At 35.6% G+C, this 18,271-nt stretch overlaps 3 protein-coding genes and 1 long non-coding RNA gene across 9 annotated transcripts; 3 read left to right on the top strand and 1 right to left on the bottom strand.

Moving 5' to 3' along the window:
- Positions 1-1,337: 1,337 nt before the first annotated feature.
- On the top strand, positions 1,338-7,236 carry LOC111008093 (serine/threonine-protein kinase BSK7). Of its 4 annotated transcripts, none has more exons than XM_022280674.2 (11): positions 1,338-1,466; positions 2,193-2,381; positions 2,470-2,687; positions 3,140-3,275; positions 3,748-3,881; positions 3,980-4,085; positions 4,509-4,594; positions 4,863-5,051; positions 5,206-5,358; positions 5,684-5,797; positions 6,619-7,236. In XM_022280674.2, exons 2-11 carry the CDS (start codon positions 2,300-2,302, stop codon positions 6,865-6,867), a joined length of 1,467 nt encoding a protein of 488 aa, XP_022136366.2. In that variant the 5' UTR covers positions 1,338-1,466; positions 2,193-2,299; the 3' UTR covers positions 6,868-7,236. The 4 variants fall into 4 exon arrangements, with proteins under 4 accessions (XP_022136366.2, XP_087974524.1, XP_022136364.2 ...); XM_088118398.1 differs by having other exon boundaries at positions 1,343-1,534; positions 5,696-5,797; XM_022280672.2 differs by having other exon boundaries at positions 1,345-1,534.
- Positions 7,237-7,554: 318 nt separating this feature from the next.
- On the bottom strand, positions 7,555-9,535 carry LOC111008094 (Haloacid dehalogenase-like hydrolase (HAD) superfamily protein). 2 transcript variants are annotated; one of them, XM_022280676.2, is made up of 2 exons: positions 9,395-9,535; positions 7,555-9,308 (listed from the first exon to the last, which is right to left on the bottom strand). In XM_022280676.2, the coding sequence occupies exon 2, from the start codon at positions 8,852-8,854 to the stop codon at positions 7,721-7,723; it is 1,134 nt and encodes a 377-aa protein (XP_022136368.1). In that variant the 5' UTR covers positions 8,855-9,308; positions 9,395-9,535; the 3' UTR covers positions 7,555-7,720. The 2 variants fall into 2 exon arrangements, with proteins under 2 accessions (XP_022136368.1, XP_087974532.1); XM_088118406.1 differs by having other exon boundaries at positions 7,555-8,845; positions 8,975-9,474.
- Positions 9,536-9,682: 147 nt separating this feature from the next.
- On the top strand, positions 9,683-10,409 carry LOC148208445 (uncharacterized). The gene is made up of 2 exons (XR_015787793.1): positions 9,683-9,883; positions 10,066-10,409. It is a non-coding gene; the product is annotated as an uncharacterized LOC148208445 (long non-coding RNA).
- Positions 10,410-14,639: 4,230 nt separating this feature from the next.
- On the top strand, positions 14,640-18,259 carry LOC111008256 (RNase P Rpr2/Rpp21 subunit domain protein). Of its 2 annotated transcripts, none has more exons than XM_022280893.2 (2): positions 14,640-15,133; positions 17,278-18,259. In XM_022280893.2, the coding sequence occupies exons 1-2, from the start codon at positions 14,853-14,855 to the stop codon at positions 18,164-18,166; spliced, it is 1,170 nt and encodes a 389-aa protein (XP_022136585.1). In that variant the 5' UTR covers positions 14,640-14,852; the 3' UTR covers positions 18,167-18,259. The 2 variants fall into 2 exon arrangements, with proteins under 2 accessions (XP_022136585.1, XP_087975404.1); XM_088119278.1 differs by lacking the exon at positions 14,640-15,133 and adding an exon at positions 15,179-15,784.
- Positions 18,260-18,271: the final 12 nt, after the last annotated feature.

The following is an 18,271-nucleotide window of genomic DNA, read 5'->3' as shown; positions in this document are numbered from 1 at the left end:
ATATATCTCCAGTCAAAATATTGTAAGTTCGAATTTTCACTATACTAAAAAAAGTTAACACATCTTATCGATCACATGAATTTAAGCTTACGAAATTCACTTTTGTTGCATAGGGTGAGAATTGAAGCATATGATTTTTTTTAAAGAAGTCGAAATTTTTTAAGTTTATCCTCTAAACCATACTCGATTAGCTAAACACTTTATACTTAATCTCTCACATAATATACTTTCTAATAACTATTGTATTTGTATACGTGTTTTTATTGAACTTACATTGATTCTCATTAACTCTATGGAGAACGATAAGACTCAAAAGTAAGAAGGACGTCAGTGAACAAAATTCAAATCAAGTTAGGGTCTAAAGTAGAGACCAAAGCATAAAAGATTTAGAAAAGTCAAATCAAGAGTACACACGCGTGTATACCTTTTGTTAATATTTGACACTCCTTAGATAATCTAGACCAAGATTGAATAGAGTTGCGCAATGTTAGAAGCTCGAAGATCATAATAATGGATAGACAAACCTTATTAATTGGATTCCAAGATTTACTAACTGTGGAGATGGATCAATATTTTTTCTTTTAATCGTATATATATCTTAACGATTTAAGTTATATTCAAATTAACTAGCTGAATTGTAACGAGACGTAGTCTTTGACGAGGAGAAGCTGGATCATCCTGGTTTCACATAGGTTTTTATATTCAAGCTGTCTAATTCTGACCATAAACAGCACAGTTTTCTGAACCTTCTACACACAAACCTAAGCTTAAAATTTGTAGATTTGGGATGCGACCCACATTTCAAATGTGTCTGGAAAAGTTGATTATGGGGAAAATGGAACAAGTTTGGAGTTGGACCAAGGTGAGAGATGGCATCAGGATGGTCCGAATTGGAGAGTTCACGGCCCTAGAGGTATCGCTCTCAACCATGCTTGGCTGAATGAAGGTTCCAGTTCCAAATTTTCCAAGTAACTGCTCCCATTTTTACCTACACTGCAACTGCACAACGCATTAAGTAAATATTAATCGTTGAGTAATCACTTCTTGGTAGACAAAACATTCCCAAAATGATAGAACCAAAAAAAGGAGTGATTTACATCTAATCACTTTCTGCTGAAATGGTTGTAGAATTAGAACACTCGAATTTGTTTCGAATAAAAATGCCAAATTCGGGGGTGGTCATGTCGGTGGGTTAAAGGGAGGATGGTGGACCAAACCCACACAGGGTTACAGGCTTACAGCGAGCAATGAAGAAAGCGATTGTCGAAAAAGATTCGGGAAAGAATATCTATAAATTATTTAATTTTTACATTTTCTATTTTTATTTTATCCCTCTAATCCGAATCTCAAAGCTGTCAAATTTCCCCTTGATTGAGAGAGAGAGAGAGAGGGGGGGAGCTGTAGATGCACGTTAAGATCTCGGGCGACCCTTCCTTTAGTTCGAATTCTCAGTCTTTGCATACAAAGTAAGCTTGAGAGGGGAGACTTGCAAGTCTTCTGACTTTCATCTCTCTATTTTTCGAATGATTCAAGGGTGAGGAATTGTTTAGCTTGATTCTCTTTTGACTGGGCACTTTTTTTTTATAGCGTTGTCTTTCTTTTTGGGGCTGCTTAGTTTTCGCGTCAAGTTCTTTTACTTTTTTGTGAACTTTGATTTGTTCAAGTGGCTTATTGGGTAGGCTAAAGCACGCACGTACTCTTGCTTCTCCTCATGCTATATCATCCAGTAGTCTCAACTTCATTTTGATGCAAAAATGAGATAAAAAGGGAAAGTGCTTTTTTTGGGGTTGTTGTCAAGTTAACCCAGATGAGAATTTTTGCTCATCTTTGCTTTTTTTGGGTTCAAATGCTGGAATGTGTCGAATACAGCTTATCCCGATCCACTTTTTGATCATTCTATTACTCCAGTATATTGTTGGTATGAGAATCTTGTTTCTCAGCAAAGGTTTAAATTGTCTTACTGTGACAGTCTCTATCTATCTCTGGGATTCATTAATTGCATCCGTCTTTCTTACCAATATTTCATATATCATTCTGGCATATTTACAGTTTATACTTTATAGGACCTCAATTAGCCTTCTGGTTAAGTTTTCAACATACCTATTACTATGTTCGAGCTGATTTGAGCTTTGTCATGGATATCTTAATTGTTACCTTAAAATAAATAATTCTTTGTATATTATGTGTGATAGTTATCCTTTGGTGGAAGGACGAATTTGGATTGGAATGGGAAGCTGGATGGAGGTTTCCAACTGTGCTCGATTCTGTTGATTAGAGAATTTTGGTGTGTTCGAGCAGGATGGGTTGTGGGTGTTCAAAATTCTCTGGGTGCTGTTGGACTTTAGATCATAACAAACCTGTTCCTGATATCCAGGATGTTGGTAAGTGAAATTTGCTGCTCTGGTTGGATGTGTATGTGCGACCACATTTCAGAAAGCAATTTCTATATTAGAACTTTTGCTGTTGCAGAAAATGAATGGAATAGTGATCTTGACATACCTGCATTTCGCGAATTCACCATTGACCAACTAAGGATAGCTACATCTGGATTTGCTGTTGAGAACATAGTTTCAGAACATGGGGAAAAGGCTCCAAATGTTGTTTATAAGGGGAAGCTTGAGAATCAAAAACGGATTGCTGTCAAACGGTTCAACAGATCAGCTTGGCCAGATGCTAGGCAATTTCTGGTAAACTTATATTTAGGAATATTAGTACCAGCATGGCAAACTGTTATATCTTTCATTCTGATTACATGCAAAAACATGCTATAGTCTTGATTAGGTTTTCTGTAAATTGTAAATGGCACAAATAAATGCTAGATTAATTCAATACTAAGAGTTAAAATGAGAATGCAAGATTAAGTTTTATAACAATGTGTTAGAAGTGTGTAAATAATTTAATCTATTAAGGATGTTCTATACATTTCATCCTATGATTTGACAGATCTGAAGGATACTGGATCTGGTTGTATAACATCTGTGTTCTTGAGTTATAATAATATTGGATAACCTGATTTAGATAGATGCTTACTAAATAAGGAATTTTTATTTCGTATTTTGAGACCCATGTATTTAGCCTTTTATTTTCTCTAATGGTAACTCTTTTATACTCTTTCAAATGTTACTTCCTTCGATTTCAGGAAGAAGCTAAGAATGTAGGTCAGCTCCGAAATCTTAGATTGGCAAATTTGCTAGGTTGTTGCTGTGAAGGTGACAAGAGGTTACTAATTGCAGAATATATGCCAAATGAGACATTGGCAAAACACTTGTTTCATTGTAAGTTTAGTAGAATCACTTATACTCTGGTCTCTTTGAGTTGCTTTTCCTTTCTATGATACTCTGCATTTATTTGCTTTTCCAGCATGGAACTGGGTTGCATGTTAATTAACACAAGTTGTAAATTCCCATGGTTAAAGGTTGTGAATGCGAACGAATTCATTTTTGCCTTTTCCTCTGTCATCCTTCATTCCTATTATTTTGTTTTTAGTATTCTTTGTTGGTCTTTGGGCCAATCCCCAAAATGGAGTGCTGCTGCTTTATAACCATTCTTGGTAGAACTTAGAAGTAAGGTTGTGACATTCTCACAGAATTTCTACACCCTAAAGTGCTGAAAGACTTAACATCTGATAATGTCAAAAGACATGGCTTTATTTCTTATTTGCTTTCCATATATCTCCTTCCTCTCCTGTTGTATTATCATATAGCAGGTCACTATTTTATAGTGAAGTTTAATAGGGTACTTACTCAGGGGATTCTCAACCTCTGAAGTGGAGCATGCGGTTAAGAGTGGCCTTATATATTGCACAAGCTTTGGAGTATTGTACAAGTAAAGGGCGTGCCCTATATCATGATCTCAATGCCTATAGAGTTGTTTTTGATGATGTGAGCATCTTTAAGTTGTACAAACTTTTGTCTTCCCCTTATTTTTCTGAGGTGACGTACCTGGTGGTTTTGTGTAAAATGTTCACATCTTCTCTCAGGATGGAAACCCTAGACTTTCATGCTTTGGTATGATGAAAAACAGCAGAGATGGTAAAAGCTACAGTACAAATTTGGCATTTTGTCCTCCTGAGTATCTCAAAACAGGTGCACCCATTAAACACTATTCATTAGGCCAGATTATTATTGCTCAACTGATCTGAAGCATTCATGTGTGATAAATAAGATGGGTGCCCATACCTCTAAATTACCTATACTCTGTAAAGATGCCAATGGAGGTATGTTTATGTTGTCACTTTGAACATGGGCATGGTAGTTAAGCGTATGTAGTTCTGTCAGCATGGAACTTTTTTCTTCAGTGAAATCATATTTTATTAAAGATACCTCTCGTGTATGCTTGGTCTTTTATGAAAAGGTATATCAGCCCTCTGATTTTGAAGTCCTGTTTCATTTTATTCCAATTTCAACATCTATGCAAGAAAATTTGTCTCAACTCTCTACTCTTGGTTTCCATAGTTACTCCTATGCATAGTGTGATAGATTGAAAATCATCATCTCATTTTATCGTAGGAAGAGTTACTCCAGAAAGTGTTATGTACAGCTTTGGCACTCTATTGCTTGACCTCCTCAGTGGAAAACATATTCCACCGAGTCACGTAAGTCTTATTTCTTATCAAACTCTTTAATCATGCTATGAAATTATTGAAGTCTGTTCATTGATTCCTTCCCTCTCTCTTTTGCAATACTAGTAGCAACTCTTTAAATATATCAAAGAAACTCAAAGACACGTACGTGCATTCATCCATTATATTTGTATATAGAATAAAAGGTGCATATTAGAGAAATCGAATAATAAGCTGCACTATTGAATCAGGTACTGTACCAAAAAATTTCTCTGCTAATGTTCTGTTCTATAACTTTTAGGCTCTTGACCTAATAAGGGACAGAAATCTTCAAATGCTGACAGATTCTTGTTTGGAAGGACAATTTTCAAATGATGAGGGGACTGAATTAGTGCGATTAGCTTCTCGTTGTTTGCAGTATGAGCCTCGAGAGCGTCCTAATCCAAAATCATTAGTTTCTTCTTTAACTCCTCTTCAGACGGAAGCTGAGGTATATTTTTATTTTTCTTGCCATTTCAGTAGTGAAGATTTATAGTTTTTTATGCTCCGGTGCAGTAGCAACGTCTTTTATATTATTCAATTCATAGCTTGCTAGAGAAGAGACATCCTCCAATACTGGTTTCTTATCTTTATTTGTTCTGCAGGTTCCCTCTCATGAATTATTGGGCGTAGCACATAGTGCTTCAGATTTACCTCTTACACCACTTGGTGAAGCTTGCTTAAGAATGGATTTGACTGTCATTCACGAGATTTTGGAGAAGCTTAACTACAAAGATGATGAGGGTTCAGCAACTGAGGTCGGTTCTGTACATATCATATCCGTGGGACATTTATTCACAATCACTCAAATGATATTTGCTTGTTGTTCTTGTAATCACATAATTGAACTTCTCATTGTGAAATCTATGACATATGAGGTCTTCTCGGACAACTTTGAAGTCCACTTCATTTGGAGTTTTGTAATGAACTTCCCACGTTTGACTGCATACATAAAATAGTCTCTCATACGATAAAGCTATAAACTTTAATTACTGTACTGTATCTTTAATTATGGAAATTAGAGGTACCATTTCCCTGAGTCTTAGGTTCCTGCGGCTAATTTTGATTGTGGCTTGGACGCAGCTATCTTTCCAGATGTGGACCAATCAGATGCAGGAAACATTGAGTTCAAAGAAAAATGGAGATCTTGCTTTTCGGCATAAGGACTTCAGAGCGGCAATCGATTGCTATACGCAGGTCTGAAATGTTTTATTTCTGCTTGGAATTTTTTGTTTACCATACATGTAGCTGGAAATTCATTCCTATGGTTTTAAGACTTTCAAAAAAGGGGCTTCAGTTTGGTAGAAGTGCTGTAAAAAAGGAGAATATAGGATAACAAGGAGATAGAAGGGGGGTAGAAATTAGTGTTCTATGGGCAAATGAAATACTAGAACTGGTTCAAACAGCTGATTGTTATCCATAGAGGCCACAAAGTGCCCAAATCAACTAAGCAACTGAAGGAAAATCCTGAGTTAAGTTTAAAGTTATAATTCCCAGTTTGCAAATTACACCTTTGGGTTTGCCTATTTTGTAAAGTACACACCCCCTGTGTTTTAGAAATGGTTTCTAACACCCTTGTAATTTTCGAAACATGTAAGTTATACCCCTTTTACCCACTAGTTTTGATGAACTAATATGCATGATACACGTAGAATATGTTACATGTACCAATTCAGCAGAGAAAAAAAGGTAGAATTTAACAAAAGATTGATTCTAGTCCTTTGCAAACCATTGGAGTCTTTGAAACCATTTTGAAAACACATGGTTTAATTTGTAATTATCCTCATATTGGAGGGAAAATTTTGATGGTATTTATATTTTCATAAGCAATTGCTAATGATTATGTGTCATACAAATCAGGAAGAGTAGAAACTTTTGGGAACATCTTCTTGCCTATTGTCCATATCTTTGTTCACTTCAGACTAAAAAAAGTGTGAGAAGATTGTCAATGTGGGAATGAATGTTCTCATTTTGGAAGTCTTGGCACATCCAGATAACCTCTGTTTGTTCACTTGCAGTTCATCGCTGCTGGAGCCGTGCTTTCCCCGACAATTTTTGCACGTCGTAGTTTGTCATATCTTGCATGTGAGATGCCGCAAGAAGCCCTAAATGATGCTGTTCAAGCTCAAGTAATATCACCTATCTGGCATATTGCATCTTATCTGCAAGCTGCTGCATTTGTTGCACTTGGTAGCGACAATGAGGCACAAGCAGCACTTAGAGAGGGGTCTGTGCTTGAAACCAAAGATAAAACAACTGCCAAATAAGTAAATGATGACCTATTTATATGTCTAGTTAATTAATATTGCAGAAGTTAAGCTTTAACTGCAGAAACAGGCATGCCTAAAGTTGATCAAACTGATCCTTCAGTCGTGGCAGAAACCGACTGGCTCGTGGTCTATTCAGATATCTGATACATGGCAAAAGAAACTTGGGGGCTTTGAGATTAATTTGATTCTGTAAAGGAGTCTCAACTGTTAAATTTATAGGGAGGGGAGGATGGAAGTATGCTTGTAATTTCTGTACAGTACTGTTAGCTTATGTAGGCAAAGCTGTGTCATATTTCTGTGTTAGGCTATTATGTTTGTTTGATTTTCTGATGAATGGGCAAATATCTTTCTTTTGTCAACAGTCAACACTATTTGTTCAATATTCAACTCTCTTTAGACTATCGTTTATATTCAAATTAATCCTGTTAAAACTTTTTGGTAACTTGGAGATTGTAGTGAAGAATGGGGAGAGTAGGATAACAAACTGAAGAATGTAGAATAATATCATAAATCCATATCATGTTTAATGGCCTTCCTTCTTCATGTTGTCTCTCAGAAAAACCGACATCATGTTTCAGAACTCATCTTAATATGATTTTTAACCATTCAAATATTTGGAGGTTCTGAAAGGAAATCATGTTAAAGAGGCAGAAGAGGAAACATTGGCTTACAGACAGACAGATGTAGAAAAATACGTACATATTGATATATCATTAAGTTGGTCCAATGCAGACCACTTCTGTTTTTTTTTCCTTTTTTGTTGTAAATATTTCCCACCCTTTTTATACACAGATGACTAACTATTTAACGTTAAGAATCATAACAATAAATTATGTACATTTAACCATGGTCACCAGAAAATATCATCAACTGCTGTCATGGTTGATGCAGACGGTTCGTCATCTTCCTCTAACTCCATCTCCAACTCTGGCTCAGAGCCAAATTCAGAGGACTCGATAGCAGCAAGATTCTTCAAATCGACAACCGTTAGCTCGTCGAGGTGTCTCACGACCAAGTCTGCAGCCCCAAGTTCGTAAACAGGATGCTTGCTTGCAACTGCCACACACTTCATCCGAGCATCATGGGCAGCCTCAACAGTCTGGTTTGAATTTCCAAACACAATGCACCTCTCAGGAATGAAGTTCAAGAGCTGTGCTGCATAAATGAACATTTCTGGATCAGGCTTCCCCCTATGAACATCCTCTGCAGCTATAATCACGTTGAAATCGCCATCAATGCCGATCGTTCCCATGGCTGACTCCAGAGTCTTTCTAGGCCGCGTTGAAACCAGAGCCATGGGAATTTTGTAATGCATCAAGACGTTCACAAACTCTTTGGACCCTGCTCTTAGTCTGTAAACTCCCCCTTGTAATGCCTGATAGATTTCTTCCTTTCTAGCAGCCATTCTTCTCAACTGAGCAGGATCTCTCGACCAGCAGAGGACCTCAGAAATGGCCTGTTCATTCTTCATCCCCTCTATTCTTCTGAGGATAAAGGCTGGGGGAGGGGATTTTCCTTCTTCCTGAGAAAGAGCTAGCCAGGCCTGCTTCTCAATTTCAGGATTGTCCTCAATCAGCACACCCTCCCATTCAAATATGGCGCCCAACCACCCACAGCCCATTCTTTCTTGTCGAAGCAATGGATTCTGTAATGAAGGATTGTCTGCTTTGTTTTCTGGAGGCCATAGACCCGGCTTTCGATCATAACCAGCATCAATATCATAATTCCAATCCTTTGGTATTCTGTCCTCTCTGAATGAATATGCCTCTTTTGTCACCTCCAATGATAAGGCCTTAATTGACAAAAGTGCTAATCGGTCCACTTTCATACTAGAACCCGTGGGAGACGAAATCAGCTTCTTCCCGACAAATTTTGATGTCGGAAACCAGCTGTTCTTCCTCTTGTAGGACACGTCCTTAACCAAAGTTCCCCCACATAGTAGCTGATGGCCAAAAACAGAAGCTGCTGCAATCGACTGAACCATTTTGATTTTATTACCAGTTGACCGAGCTTCAACTCAACTACAATTTGGACAATTTGGAGCTTCTGGCTATGAAATTACGGCCAAACTCGACCAAATTTACACTAAAGAAAACCTACGCACCTGAATTCTTGGCAGTTAAAATCAACGTATCTAGGAAGCAACTTCAATTGAATCATCCAACTTTCAGATAAAATGCCCAGATCCCGAAGTGTCCTGTTCGACAGAAAGGGGAAAGAACAACAAAGCTTCTCGAAACAAAATTCAATCCTTCCTCACAAAACTACCCTTTACGGCCAAAAAAGAAAAAACAAAGCAGAATCCACGAAACCCACTATTTCAAAAGGCCATATGAACAGGGGATGCGAAACAATCGAAAAGGGTTGGTGCAAATCCCAAACAAATCGCAGCCCTTTATCGGTACAAATCAACCGAACATCACAACAACGAAACCCAACTGGAAGGGGGAAAAAAACGAAAAAGTTAGGAAGGAGAAATACGATTAGAAGTAGTTTACAGAGAAGGAAGGGAAGAAGCAATTACCAAGCTGAATCAGGAATTGGATTGGATGGGGAAGACGATAAGGAGAGAGAGATAATATTCGGAAACACGAAAGGGGAAAGAATCTCTCTCCGGAAGGGGATTTTACTGGAAGAAGAAGGAAGAATTTTGTGGTTTATATTCAGAATAGAGGGTAAGGAAAGAGAGAACAACACGGTGGCCACCTTCGTGAGGAGACTGGTAGCGCACGCCGACCACAGCAACCGGCTGGAACGCCGCGTGTCGGTCACCTTTCGTTTTTTCTAGGTTCCTATCGTTGCTTTTTCAATTCGGATTTACCCCTGATGTTGCGTATTATTACCAAACCGCCACTGCCTTCTAGATAAGATTAATTTCCGCATTATTATCGCCAAATCTCCGGTTTAAATGAGTATTTCTCAAGTATGATTAATCGGCAAATTATCAATTCAGTTTTACATTTGTTGATGCCGAAATTGAGAGGCGTCGATACAAGCAGGTCAACTGTAATTGGTATGTTCTTCTCCCCTCAAATTTGGAGATTCGATTTTCTATATCCTCAAATTATTATACTAAAAGAAATTCAAAAAGGAACATATGTCCTTCGAAATGGGTGGTCGTCAGACAAATAAACCTGTATCGGAGAAATTTTTTTTCACTTACTCTATAGTTGTGGTGGTTCTTCCATTTTATAGGTGCTAATGGCCGAAGGACTTCATTTTGTACAGTACATGGCATGGCAATGCTCGTCGTTGTACAATATTCGGACAGACGGTTTGGGGATATTCCTGGAGCGTGGTAATCGTACCATCGCCTACCACCCTGCCCCTCTTGCATGCTGTCTCTTCTACCACATTGCAAATGCCTATGCCGCATCCTCCCACAATCTTATGCCTTATGCACACCGTGGTCTCCACAACCAACTATCACCCTTCTCGTTGACATACTGCTTGCTTGGCTCTCACCCTCAATAAATTTTTATTTCTTTTATAATTTTAAAAGTTTTAGTTTAGTTTTTATAATTTGAGTTTTATTTCAACCGTGTCTCTTGATTTCTAGCGTTTTTATTTAGTTCATATGATTTGATTTAACCTCACAAATCATACTTGTTTGTCATTACATATCGTTGAATGGTCAGGAATATTTGATTTATATTCAGTTGATTAGGTAATTGTTTAGCAAAAAAGAAAAGGTAAAAGTAAAAAGGATTGTGATATTTTGTGATGTTTAAGCAAATTATAAGATAAGGATTAGATTGGAACTTTCAAAATTATTGGGATGAAGTTGAAATTAAACTCAATTATGGGAATCATATTCATAATTTAATCATAAATAATCTTTTAATAATTTAAGTTGCAATGTCCCAGAAAGCCGGACAAAATAAAAGTCATTAAAACTGAAAAGAGGCAAGCAAGACTTCAAAGCTATATTTAAATAAAAAATATGGATGGTTGCCCTTTTAACACTTTAAATATCATATCTTCAACTTGGTTGTTAGCAGAAGCTTCTCACATAGATAATAAAAATAAATAAAAGGGAGGTTGAAGAGAGTATTATACTTCAAATAAAACGCTGAAGACTTGAAACTATAGCATCATAGATTTTACTAATACCTTCATTTCATAGCCATATTCAAAGGTTTTTTTTTCTGATTTTTTTATATTTTAAAATTAGGTGTTAGATATACATTATTGAATTCAATTTATCATAACCCATCTGCTTAAATTTTAGGTTTGTTGGTAACTTATTCATGTTTAAGATGATATCAGATTAGGAGTTCATATATTCAATCCTATGTTGTTCTTTACACTGTTGTTGTTTCCTCTACAAGTGAAGGGGGAATGTTCCATACACATAAATGAATTAAATTTATTATAACTCATCAACTTAATCTCTTGGGTTTACGGGAGATTTAGTGATGTGAGCATTTTATTTTCTATTGTTTTTCGTCTATTTTGGTTAACGTACTTTTAAAAAAATCATCATTTTAGTCACTTCATTTTAATTTCTATCTCATTTTTTCAGACATAGAATTATATCAAGAGCTTCTCATTACATATAAAATTTATATTAAAATTTTATAAAAAACATTATAATTATAGGTTTACTTCACCACCCTTCCTCGCTCGAGCCTTCAAAGATCAAAATAGTCTTTTAAAAACATGGAATAACTAGAATGAACCTTTTAAAATTACATGGACTAAAATTACATCGACTTAAAAATAGCCGAACTAAAATAAATATTTTGAAAAACATGAATTAGAAGTTAAAGTAAATGAACAAACTTTGACGTGTTTTAACTTGAAGTTTGTTAAAAGAAAAAAAAAAGAATTGAATTAAAAGTTTAAAACACGAGATAAATAGAATAAATAGGAGAGAAGTGGTAATCCATGGGGCCCACTATTACAAGTTGTATTAACCCCTCAAGAAACAGGTAGCGTGGAAGTTTCAAAGTCATTGATTGATTTTACAAAACATCGTTATCACAAAAATCTCCACAATTTGACACTACATTTACAATCACAACACGAGTACAAAATTGAAAATCCTACTCTCTGCTCTCTCTACAAATATGAGACATATGGACTTTGTCAAATTAAAATTCAATTCTCCTGCTTCATACGTCAAATTTTGGTTCATTTTAGTTTCTGTAACATCTTGTATTTTCAAATTATATTAATTTTAGTTATTGTACTTTTAAAATATCTATTTCGATTTATGTACTTTTAAAGAGTGATTTTTTTTTCTTTTGCAAACATGAGCATAATTCAACGGTAAATGACATGTACTCAAAGAAAAAAAAAGTAACTATTTTTTAACCGACGTTTACAAAAGTTAGGTACAAGTTCTTTACACATTAGAAACTTTTTAATACAATATTATGACTATATTTAAAGAAACCTATTGAGTGTGATAGATATCGTGTGAAATTTTCATCGAAGAAAATGAGATAGAAAATCAAACGAATGTATCTAAATGATCATCTTTTAAAAGTGTTAGAATGAAAATTAATGCCTCAAAATACAATTATAGAAATAGACTAAAGCTAAATACAAAAATCACAATAGATATTTTGATTTTTAGAGATTAAACACTAAAATAGTTGTTTAAACCTTTTTATATAACATCCCTATCATTGATATAAATTTGGCAAAAAAAAAAAAGTCAAATTATAATTTAAGTCAAACAATTATTTTGTTTTTGTGCTGTTTTAGTTCTTGAATTTTAGAAATGTTAAATTATTTAAGTTCAAATAAGTCAATTTTGTTAACATAGTAAAGGTTATTTATTTGGATGGTATTTGTGTGGTTATTTCGTTGTTGTATAATAAATTAGAAAATAAGTGCATCTCCCAAATTTAATTAGCACAACTAACTTCGAAACTCTCTCTTACATTAGAGGAGCACACGGTGTTTACTACTTCATGAATACAATAGTTTTTTACTCTTTGGTACAAAGAATAGTTCATCAATTGAAGTGATTCATGTCAAACCGAACATAGCTCAAGTGATTAAAACATATATCTCTTATCTAAATTGAAAGATACTATAAAAGAAAATCGATGAGGCCGTAAAAAGATAATAGTAATTCTTATAGATATTTTAGATAAGTAAATTTAGAAAAATGACTGGCATATTTTTATAATTGTTGGTTACAATTGTAATATTCGAGTATAAGTTCGTAGAGCATATTTATTAAAATGATCTTGTTAACTTCAAAATTACTTTTATGAATTCTTTGAATTACTTTCGTAAATTAATATAAAGTTTTCCAACAAAATTTTTGGATCTACCGCGGGGTCTATATACAAATTAATATGATAGGACGAATACACTAGACTAAGTAGGAGAAAATATTATGAGATGGGCGTGATAAAACAAAACACTATCCCAATTAATTTTATTGGTTATGTTTTTTAGTATTGTCTACCTTTGTTTTGATCAATATTACTATTTAAGTTCAGTATTTGTTTCAACGAAACTATATATATATAATTTGGTGAATAACATGTAGGAGTCAAAATTCGAATTCACGACCTTTTAATTAAAGGTAGATGCTCAAACCAGTTGAACCTAGCTCAAACTTGAAAAAAAAAATTAAAATTTGACTAGGTTGGAAGAAAAAAAAGTTAACATACAAATTTACCCTCAATGGTTTTACAAGGTTCAAGTTGGTTTTACGCACGTGTTTGGTTAAATTTCACAAAACATAGTAACATAGTTTTTACTTTTTTTTTTATCCTGATAATATGGAATTGAAGTTGTTGAACATAGAAAATATAAAGTATTGTTGGTATTTAAGTTCACTCGAAGATTCGAGGTATAAATTTGATTGAACTGATGACTTTTTAGTTGGAGATGTATGACTTGATCAATTGAATTATGCTTAAATTGACTTTTAAAATTATGCAATCGAATTAAATTCATCGTACGAAAAATATCACACATTCAATATAATAACAAAAAAGACCATTTGTAAAATTAGACCACAATATAGGAATTAAATTAAAACTTTTAAAATGACGGAATTTTTTTTTTCAACTAAGCTCAAACGATTTCCATCAATTTGATAACTTAAAATAAAGAAAATAAAGTCTTATCAGATAAGATTTTGTTTATAATTTTAATATTTAAAAATTAAGCTTATTCATTTACAATTTGCTTTGTTTCGGGGAAAAAACAATGTTTACCTTAAACTTGGTTAGATGTATAACTTGTTACCTAAATTTTCAATTTCATAAAAAAGTGGAAGACTTAGATAAATTTTGGAAAACTCTACTTTTGATTAATTTTACATGTTCATCCATTAAATTCAATGAATATCAATTTCTATTCAAAATTAAATCGATCATCAAATAATGTCAAATTAAGCATAATTCAATAGTAATTGACACCTACCTCTAATCAAGAGGTTGTGTCTTCGAAATCCCTCCTCACAAAAAAATCAATCAAAATTTAAAATTTAGGGTAAAATAAAATTTAGGCATATATTGAAATTTTATTTTATTTTTATATTTATAAAAAACACATTTGAAATCTTAACTTAAAAAATAAGATTAAGATTTTTTTTAATACGACATATAGGGGTGGTAGATCGAACTAACGACTTCTGAATTCGAGATGCATGTCAGTTGAGCGCATGAGATTAAGAAATTAAATGGGCTAAATTTCAAAATTTGAGTAATATTATAAAAAATAGATTAGATTCTTAAACAAAACCCTAAAAAGAACAACTAGAAAATGAAGAATAAAATCTCAATACTATTAGTATACGTTTTATTTTGATCCAGCAGAGCAAAGCTGTGCGTTTTGCTCTGTCATCGCCGTTTCCGACTTTCACATTGCGCGCTCTACGCCGGCCGCCGACTCTCACTGCTTTTCTTCCCCGCGCCGGTCGCTCCTTTTTCTCTCTCTCTCTGTTTATTTTTGTCGAGGAATGTTGCAAACTTTTCAGTAGATTTAGCTGAATTTCTATTCGCGACATGGCGAAGAAGAACAGGGGAAAGAAGAAAATAGGAGCATCTAACTCCACACCCGGTCGTCCTCAAGATTCGATCACCCTCAGACAGGAAAAGACTGGAAAAATCCAGCCCAAACCCTACAACAATGTCAAAATTTATTTGAGCCACTTGGAAAACCTAGCGACTTGGGCCAGTGGGCAGGCCTCTATACCTTCATTGGCTGCTTTCTTCGGGCGGCGCTTTGCCGCTGCTGCGGATTCTTCAGGTGTCGTTCCCGACGCCTCTCTATTTCTTTGCCAGAGGTCCGTTCGTCTTCTGCCCTTCACTTATTCTTGTGATTTTAAATGCGTTTTTCTAGTTTAAGCTCACTTGCCAGTTTTAATGTTTGTAGAGGGGTAGGTTCATGATGGTTGATTGTATTTGAGGGTAGAAGTTCGTATTTAGCTTTTCTGATTAGTGCTAAGTGACATTAATCTGATGTTAGAAACATTTAAATATGAATAATGGGCGCTTCTTATTGGGCATTATGATGTTTTGATGCAAAATAATGAGAATGAAGGGATAAGGTAATGTACTTGGAAAATTCTATCTGCTAGAGTTTATGCAAGTGTTAAGTCTTTCTGTGCTACCGGCGAGAGCTTAAGTGTAGAATTAGTATGCAGGAGATACCATCTAGCATTCATTTGACAGAAAAAAAATCATGCGAGGGCGTGGAACACCATATATTTTCTCTACTTGAGAGAGTATTAGGTTTTAGATTTTCATAATTTTTTTCCTGTATTTTGTAGCAGGGTTGGGGTGTAAGCTTGTGTGTTGTCCTTGTCTTATTTGGGCATGCCCTTGGGAGATAATCAGATAACCAAAGAGGCTAAAGTTCTGGAAACCTGTGAAGGGAAAAGTCTTACAAAGCTTGATAAATGGAGGAACTTATCCAACAGTGGAAGATTGACTTTGTGAGACGCAGTCCTAGTAAAATTACCTTCCTACTTTATGTGCATCTTTTTTATGCTGAGGAAAATTGTAGCTTTAATGGAGAGGAAAATGAGGAACTTTCTTTGGTAAGGTTCTTTAGAGGGAAAGCGTAGCTTAGCCATCTAGTTCATTGGAAGGGGGTATCCTTGCCCTTGGAAAATGGAGGGTTGGAATTGGGAACTTGAGGCAAAGGAATAAAGCCCAAATGGCAAAGTTGGTTGGGCGTTTCTTTAGAAGGAAAGTCGGTTTGGTGCATGGTATGGTAATTTTTTAAAAAAAATAGTGCATGGTATCTATGAGTAAAAGGAGAGAGATGCAAAGGAGGAAAAGGAGTGGAGGCACGGTAGAAGTCCTCGGTGGAACATTACTAAGTTGAAGGGTATTGATTCTCACTTTCCGGTCAAAGTTGGAGATGGAAAGAAGACTAAATTTTGGGAGGATGTGTGGGTGGATAATCAATCCTTAAGTATGAATTTTCATTTTTCCTAATTTAATGCAATGGTGGAATCCGAGTTTTGAACAATCAATAAACTTTGGATGAGCAATAAAAGAGTTGGAATATAATGCGAGGAGGAATTTGTCGGATGAAGAATTTGGAGAGTTCAAGTTCAATGCTATTTTTGAGGCTGCTAGAAAACAGACAAGTGGGTGCAGGAGTGGATGAAAGAAGCTGGAATTTGTGTAGCTCTGGCGATCTCAGTCAAATGACTCAAATCTTTGGTTTTTTAGCCTGATTGATTTTGGGAGAGCTGTAGAAAGAGAGCTTCCAACCATGGTGTGGAAAAGAATGTGTGTCAAAAAGATCAAAACGTTTGAGTGAATAGCCTGCCTTAGTCGACTCAACACAGTAGAGAGGTTACGACGAAAATCGCCTACGATGGTCTTGAATTGGTGCTTGTTTTCCTTGGAAGAGTATGAAGGAATCGACCACCTTTTCTTCCATTCCTCTTTTGGCAAGAGATGATGGAAGTTGGAACTCATTACTACAAAATTTCGGTGACTTTTGGGCTTTTCATTGATCTTTGAAGGTCGACATATTCCTTCTACTATGTGGTTACTCTCTTAAGGACAAAGGTAAAACTAGGAAACTATGGTCAATGCAATGAAATCTGTTCTTTGGAGCTTGTGGTTGGGAAGAGACAATCAAGTGCTTAACGGCAAGGGCAAGGCAAAATACTGGATTGAAGTGGGTCTAACTAACAACTATATTCCCCTTGTAAAATGCCTTTTCATGTTAAGTATTGCTCAGGTCATCAGACTTTGCGTTTGCCTGCTTTGATTTTTTTCTTCCCACCTTTCTTCGAAAAAAATCTCAAAATTTGTACATGCCTTATGTGATAATGAAAATGACATTAGTTTAGATGCCTGTTTTGAGGACTTCTATCATATCCTGTTTAAATTTTATATTGGCATCTTGCTTGGATCTTCATTGGCTTCAAAACTAGCTGCTTACTTGCCATCATATTGGTTTCAGGTGTGAAACAATTCTCCAACCTGGCTCTAACTGCTCCATACGAATTGAAAAGAATAAAGCAAAGAGACGTCGGAAGCACAACAAATGCAGTAACTTGACACAGAACAATTTGGTGTATTATTGCCACTACTGCTCATGTAGGAACATAAAGAGAGGGACTCCCAAAGGCCATATGAAAGTGCGTTATGCACAAAAATCCAAAGCAGTTGAAGAATCAGAGCCTATAGAATCTAAAAGCAAGGTGAAAGTTTTGAATGTCAGGCGTGGTAAAGAATGTGAGGCAACTGCAGTGCAGATGACAACAGAGATCCTTACTATTGATGCTCCTATGATTCCTTCTCCAACAACTAGAGAGATTGGTACTATTGATGCTCCCATAGCTCCTCCTACAACTGGGGATACTCTTGTCGTTGGTGCTTCTGCAATTCTGCCTCCTAGAATGGAGGACATTCTTATCATCAATGCTCCTGCAACTCCTCCCACTGTGAGCGGAACGACTCTGTCAAAATCGCAGAAGAGGAAAAAGAGGAAATTAGCAGCTAAGAATCAAACTGGACCCGAAAATAGCTGTGCTCCAACTGACTCGGAGAAGAAAACTGGGGACATTCCTACTGTTGATGCTCCCGCAACTCCTCCAGCCATGATCGGAATGACTCTGCTGGAATCAAAGAAGAGGAAAAGGAAGAAACCGTCATCTAAGAATCAAACTGAACCTGAAAGTAGCTGTGCTCCAACAGCAGAAGGAGATAAAACTGAAGGCACATCCAAAAGAAAGCGGAAAAGAAAATCATGGACAAGTTTGAAGGAAATCGCCCAGACAAATGAACAGAGTGGTAAACAGAACGTGACTGATTTTCCAATTCCATTTTCCTTACAAGGCACTTTCTAAAGGCCAAGTACACAAATTGTTTGTCTCAGCTTATTATTGAATCAAAACTGTAAATTGACGAATTAATTTTATTTTATACCTTGTGTTTCATCATCTGTCTGTGGT

Source organism: Momordica charantia (genome assembly GCF_013281855.1).
Source record: "Momordica charantia cultivar OHB3-1 chromosome 10 unlocalized genomic scaffold, Mcharantia_2.0 BLBB01000010.1, whole genome shotgun sequence".
Taxonomy (NCBI): Eukaryota; Viridiplantae; Streptophyta; class Magnoliopsida; order Cucurbitales; family Cucurbitaceae; genus Momordica; species Momordica charantia.
Note: the sequence above shows the minus strand (reverse complement) of the source record. Positions and strands in the feature narration are given on the sequence as shown.

What these genes read in the sequence shown, in the direction of transcription:
- LOC111008094 (XM_022280676.2), bottom strand. Translation starts at nt 8,854, where the DNA reads ATGGTTCAGTCGATTGCAGCAGCTTCTGTTTTTGGCCATCAGCTACTA.
- LOC111008093 (XM_022280674.2), top strand. Translation starts at nt 2,300, where the DNA reads ATGGGTTGTGGGTGTTCAAAATTCTCTGGGTGCTGTTGGACTTTAGAT. An exon ending in CAGATGCTAGGCAATTTCTG is followed by an intron (nt 2,688 to 3,139) that starts GTAAACTTATAT and finishes CTTCGATTTCAG; the next exon opens with GAAGAAGCTAAGAATGTAGG. An exon ending in CAATCGATTGCTATACGCAG is followed by an intron (nt 5,798 to 6,618) that starts GTCTGAAATGTT and finishes GTTCACTTGCAG; the next exon opens with TTCATCGCTGCTGGAGCCGT.
- LOC111008256 (XM_022280893.2), top strand. Translation starts at nt 14,853, where the DNA reads ATGGCGAAGAAGAACAGGGGAAAGAAGAAAATAGGAGCATCTAACTCC. An exon ending in TCTCTATTTCTTTGCCAGAG is followed by an intron (nt 15,134 to 17,277) that starts GTCCGTTCGTCT and finishes TATTGGTTTCAG; the next exon opens with GTGTGAAACAATTCTCCAAC.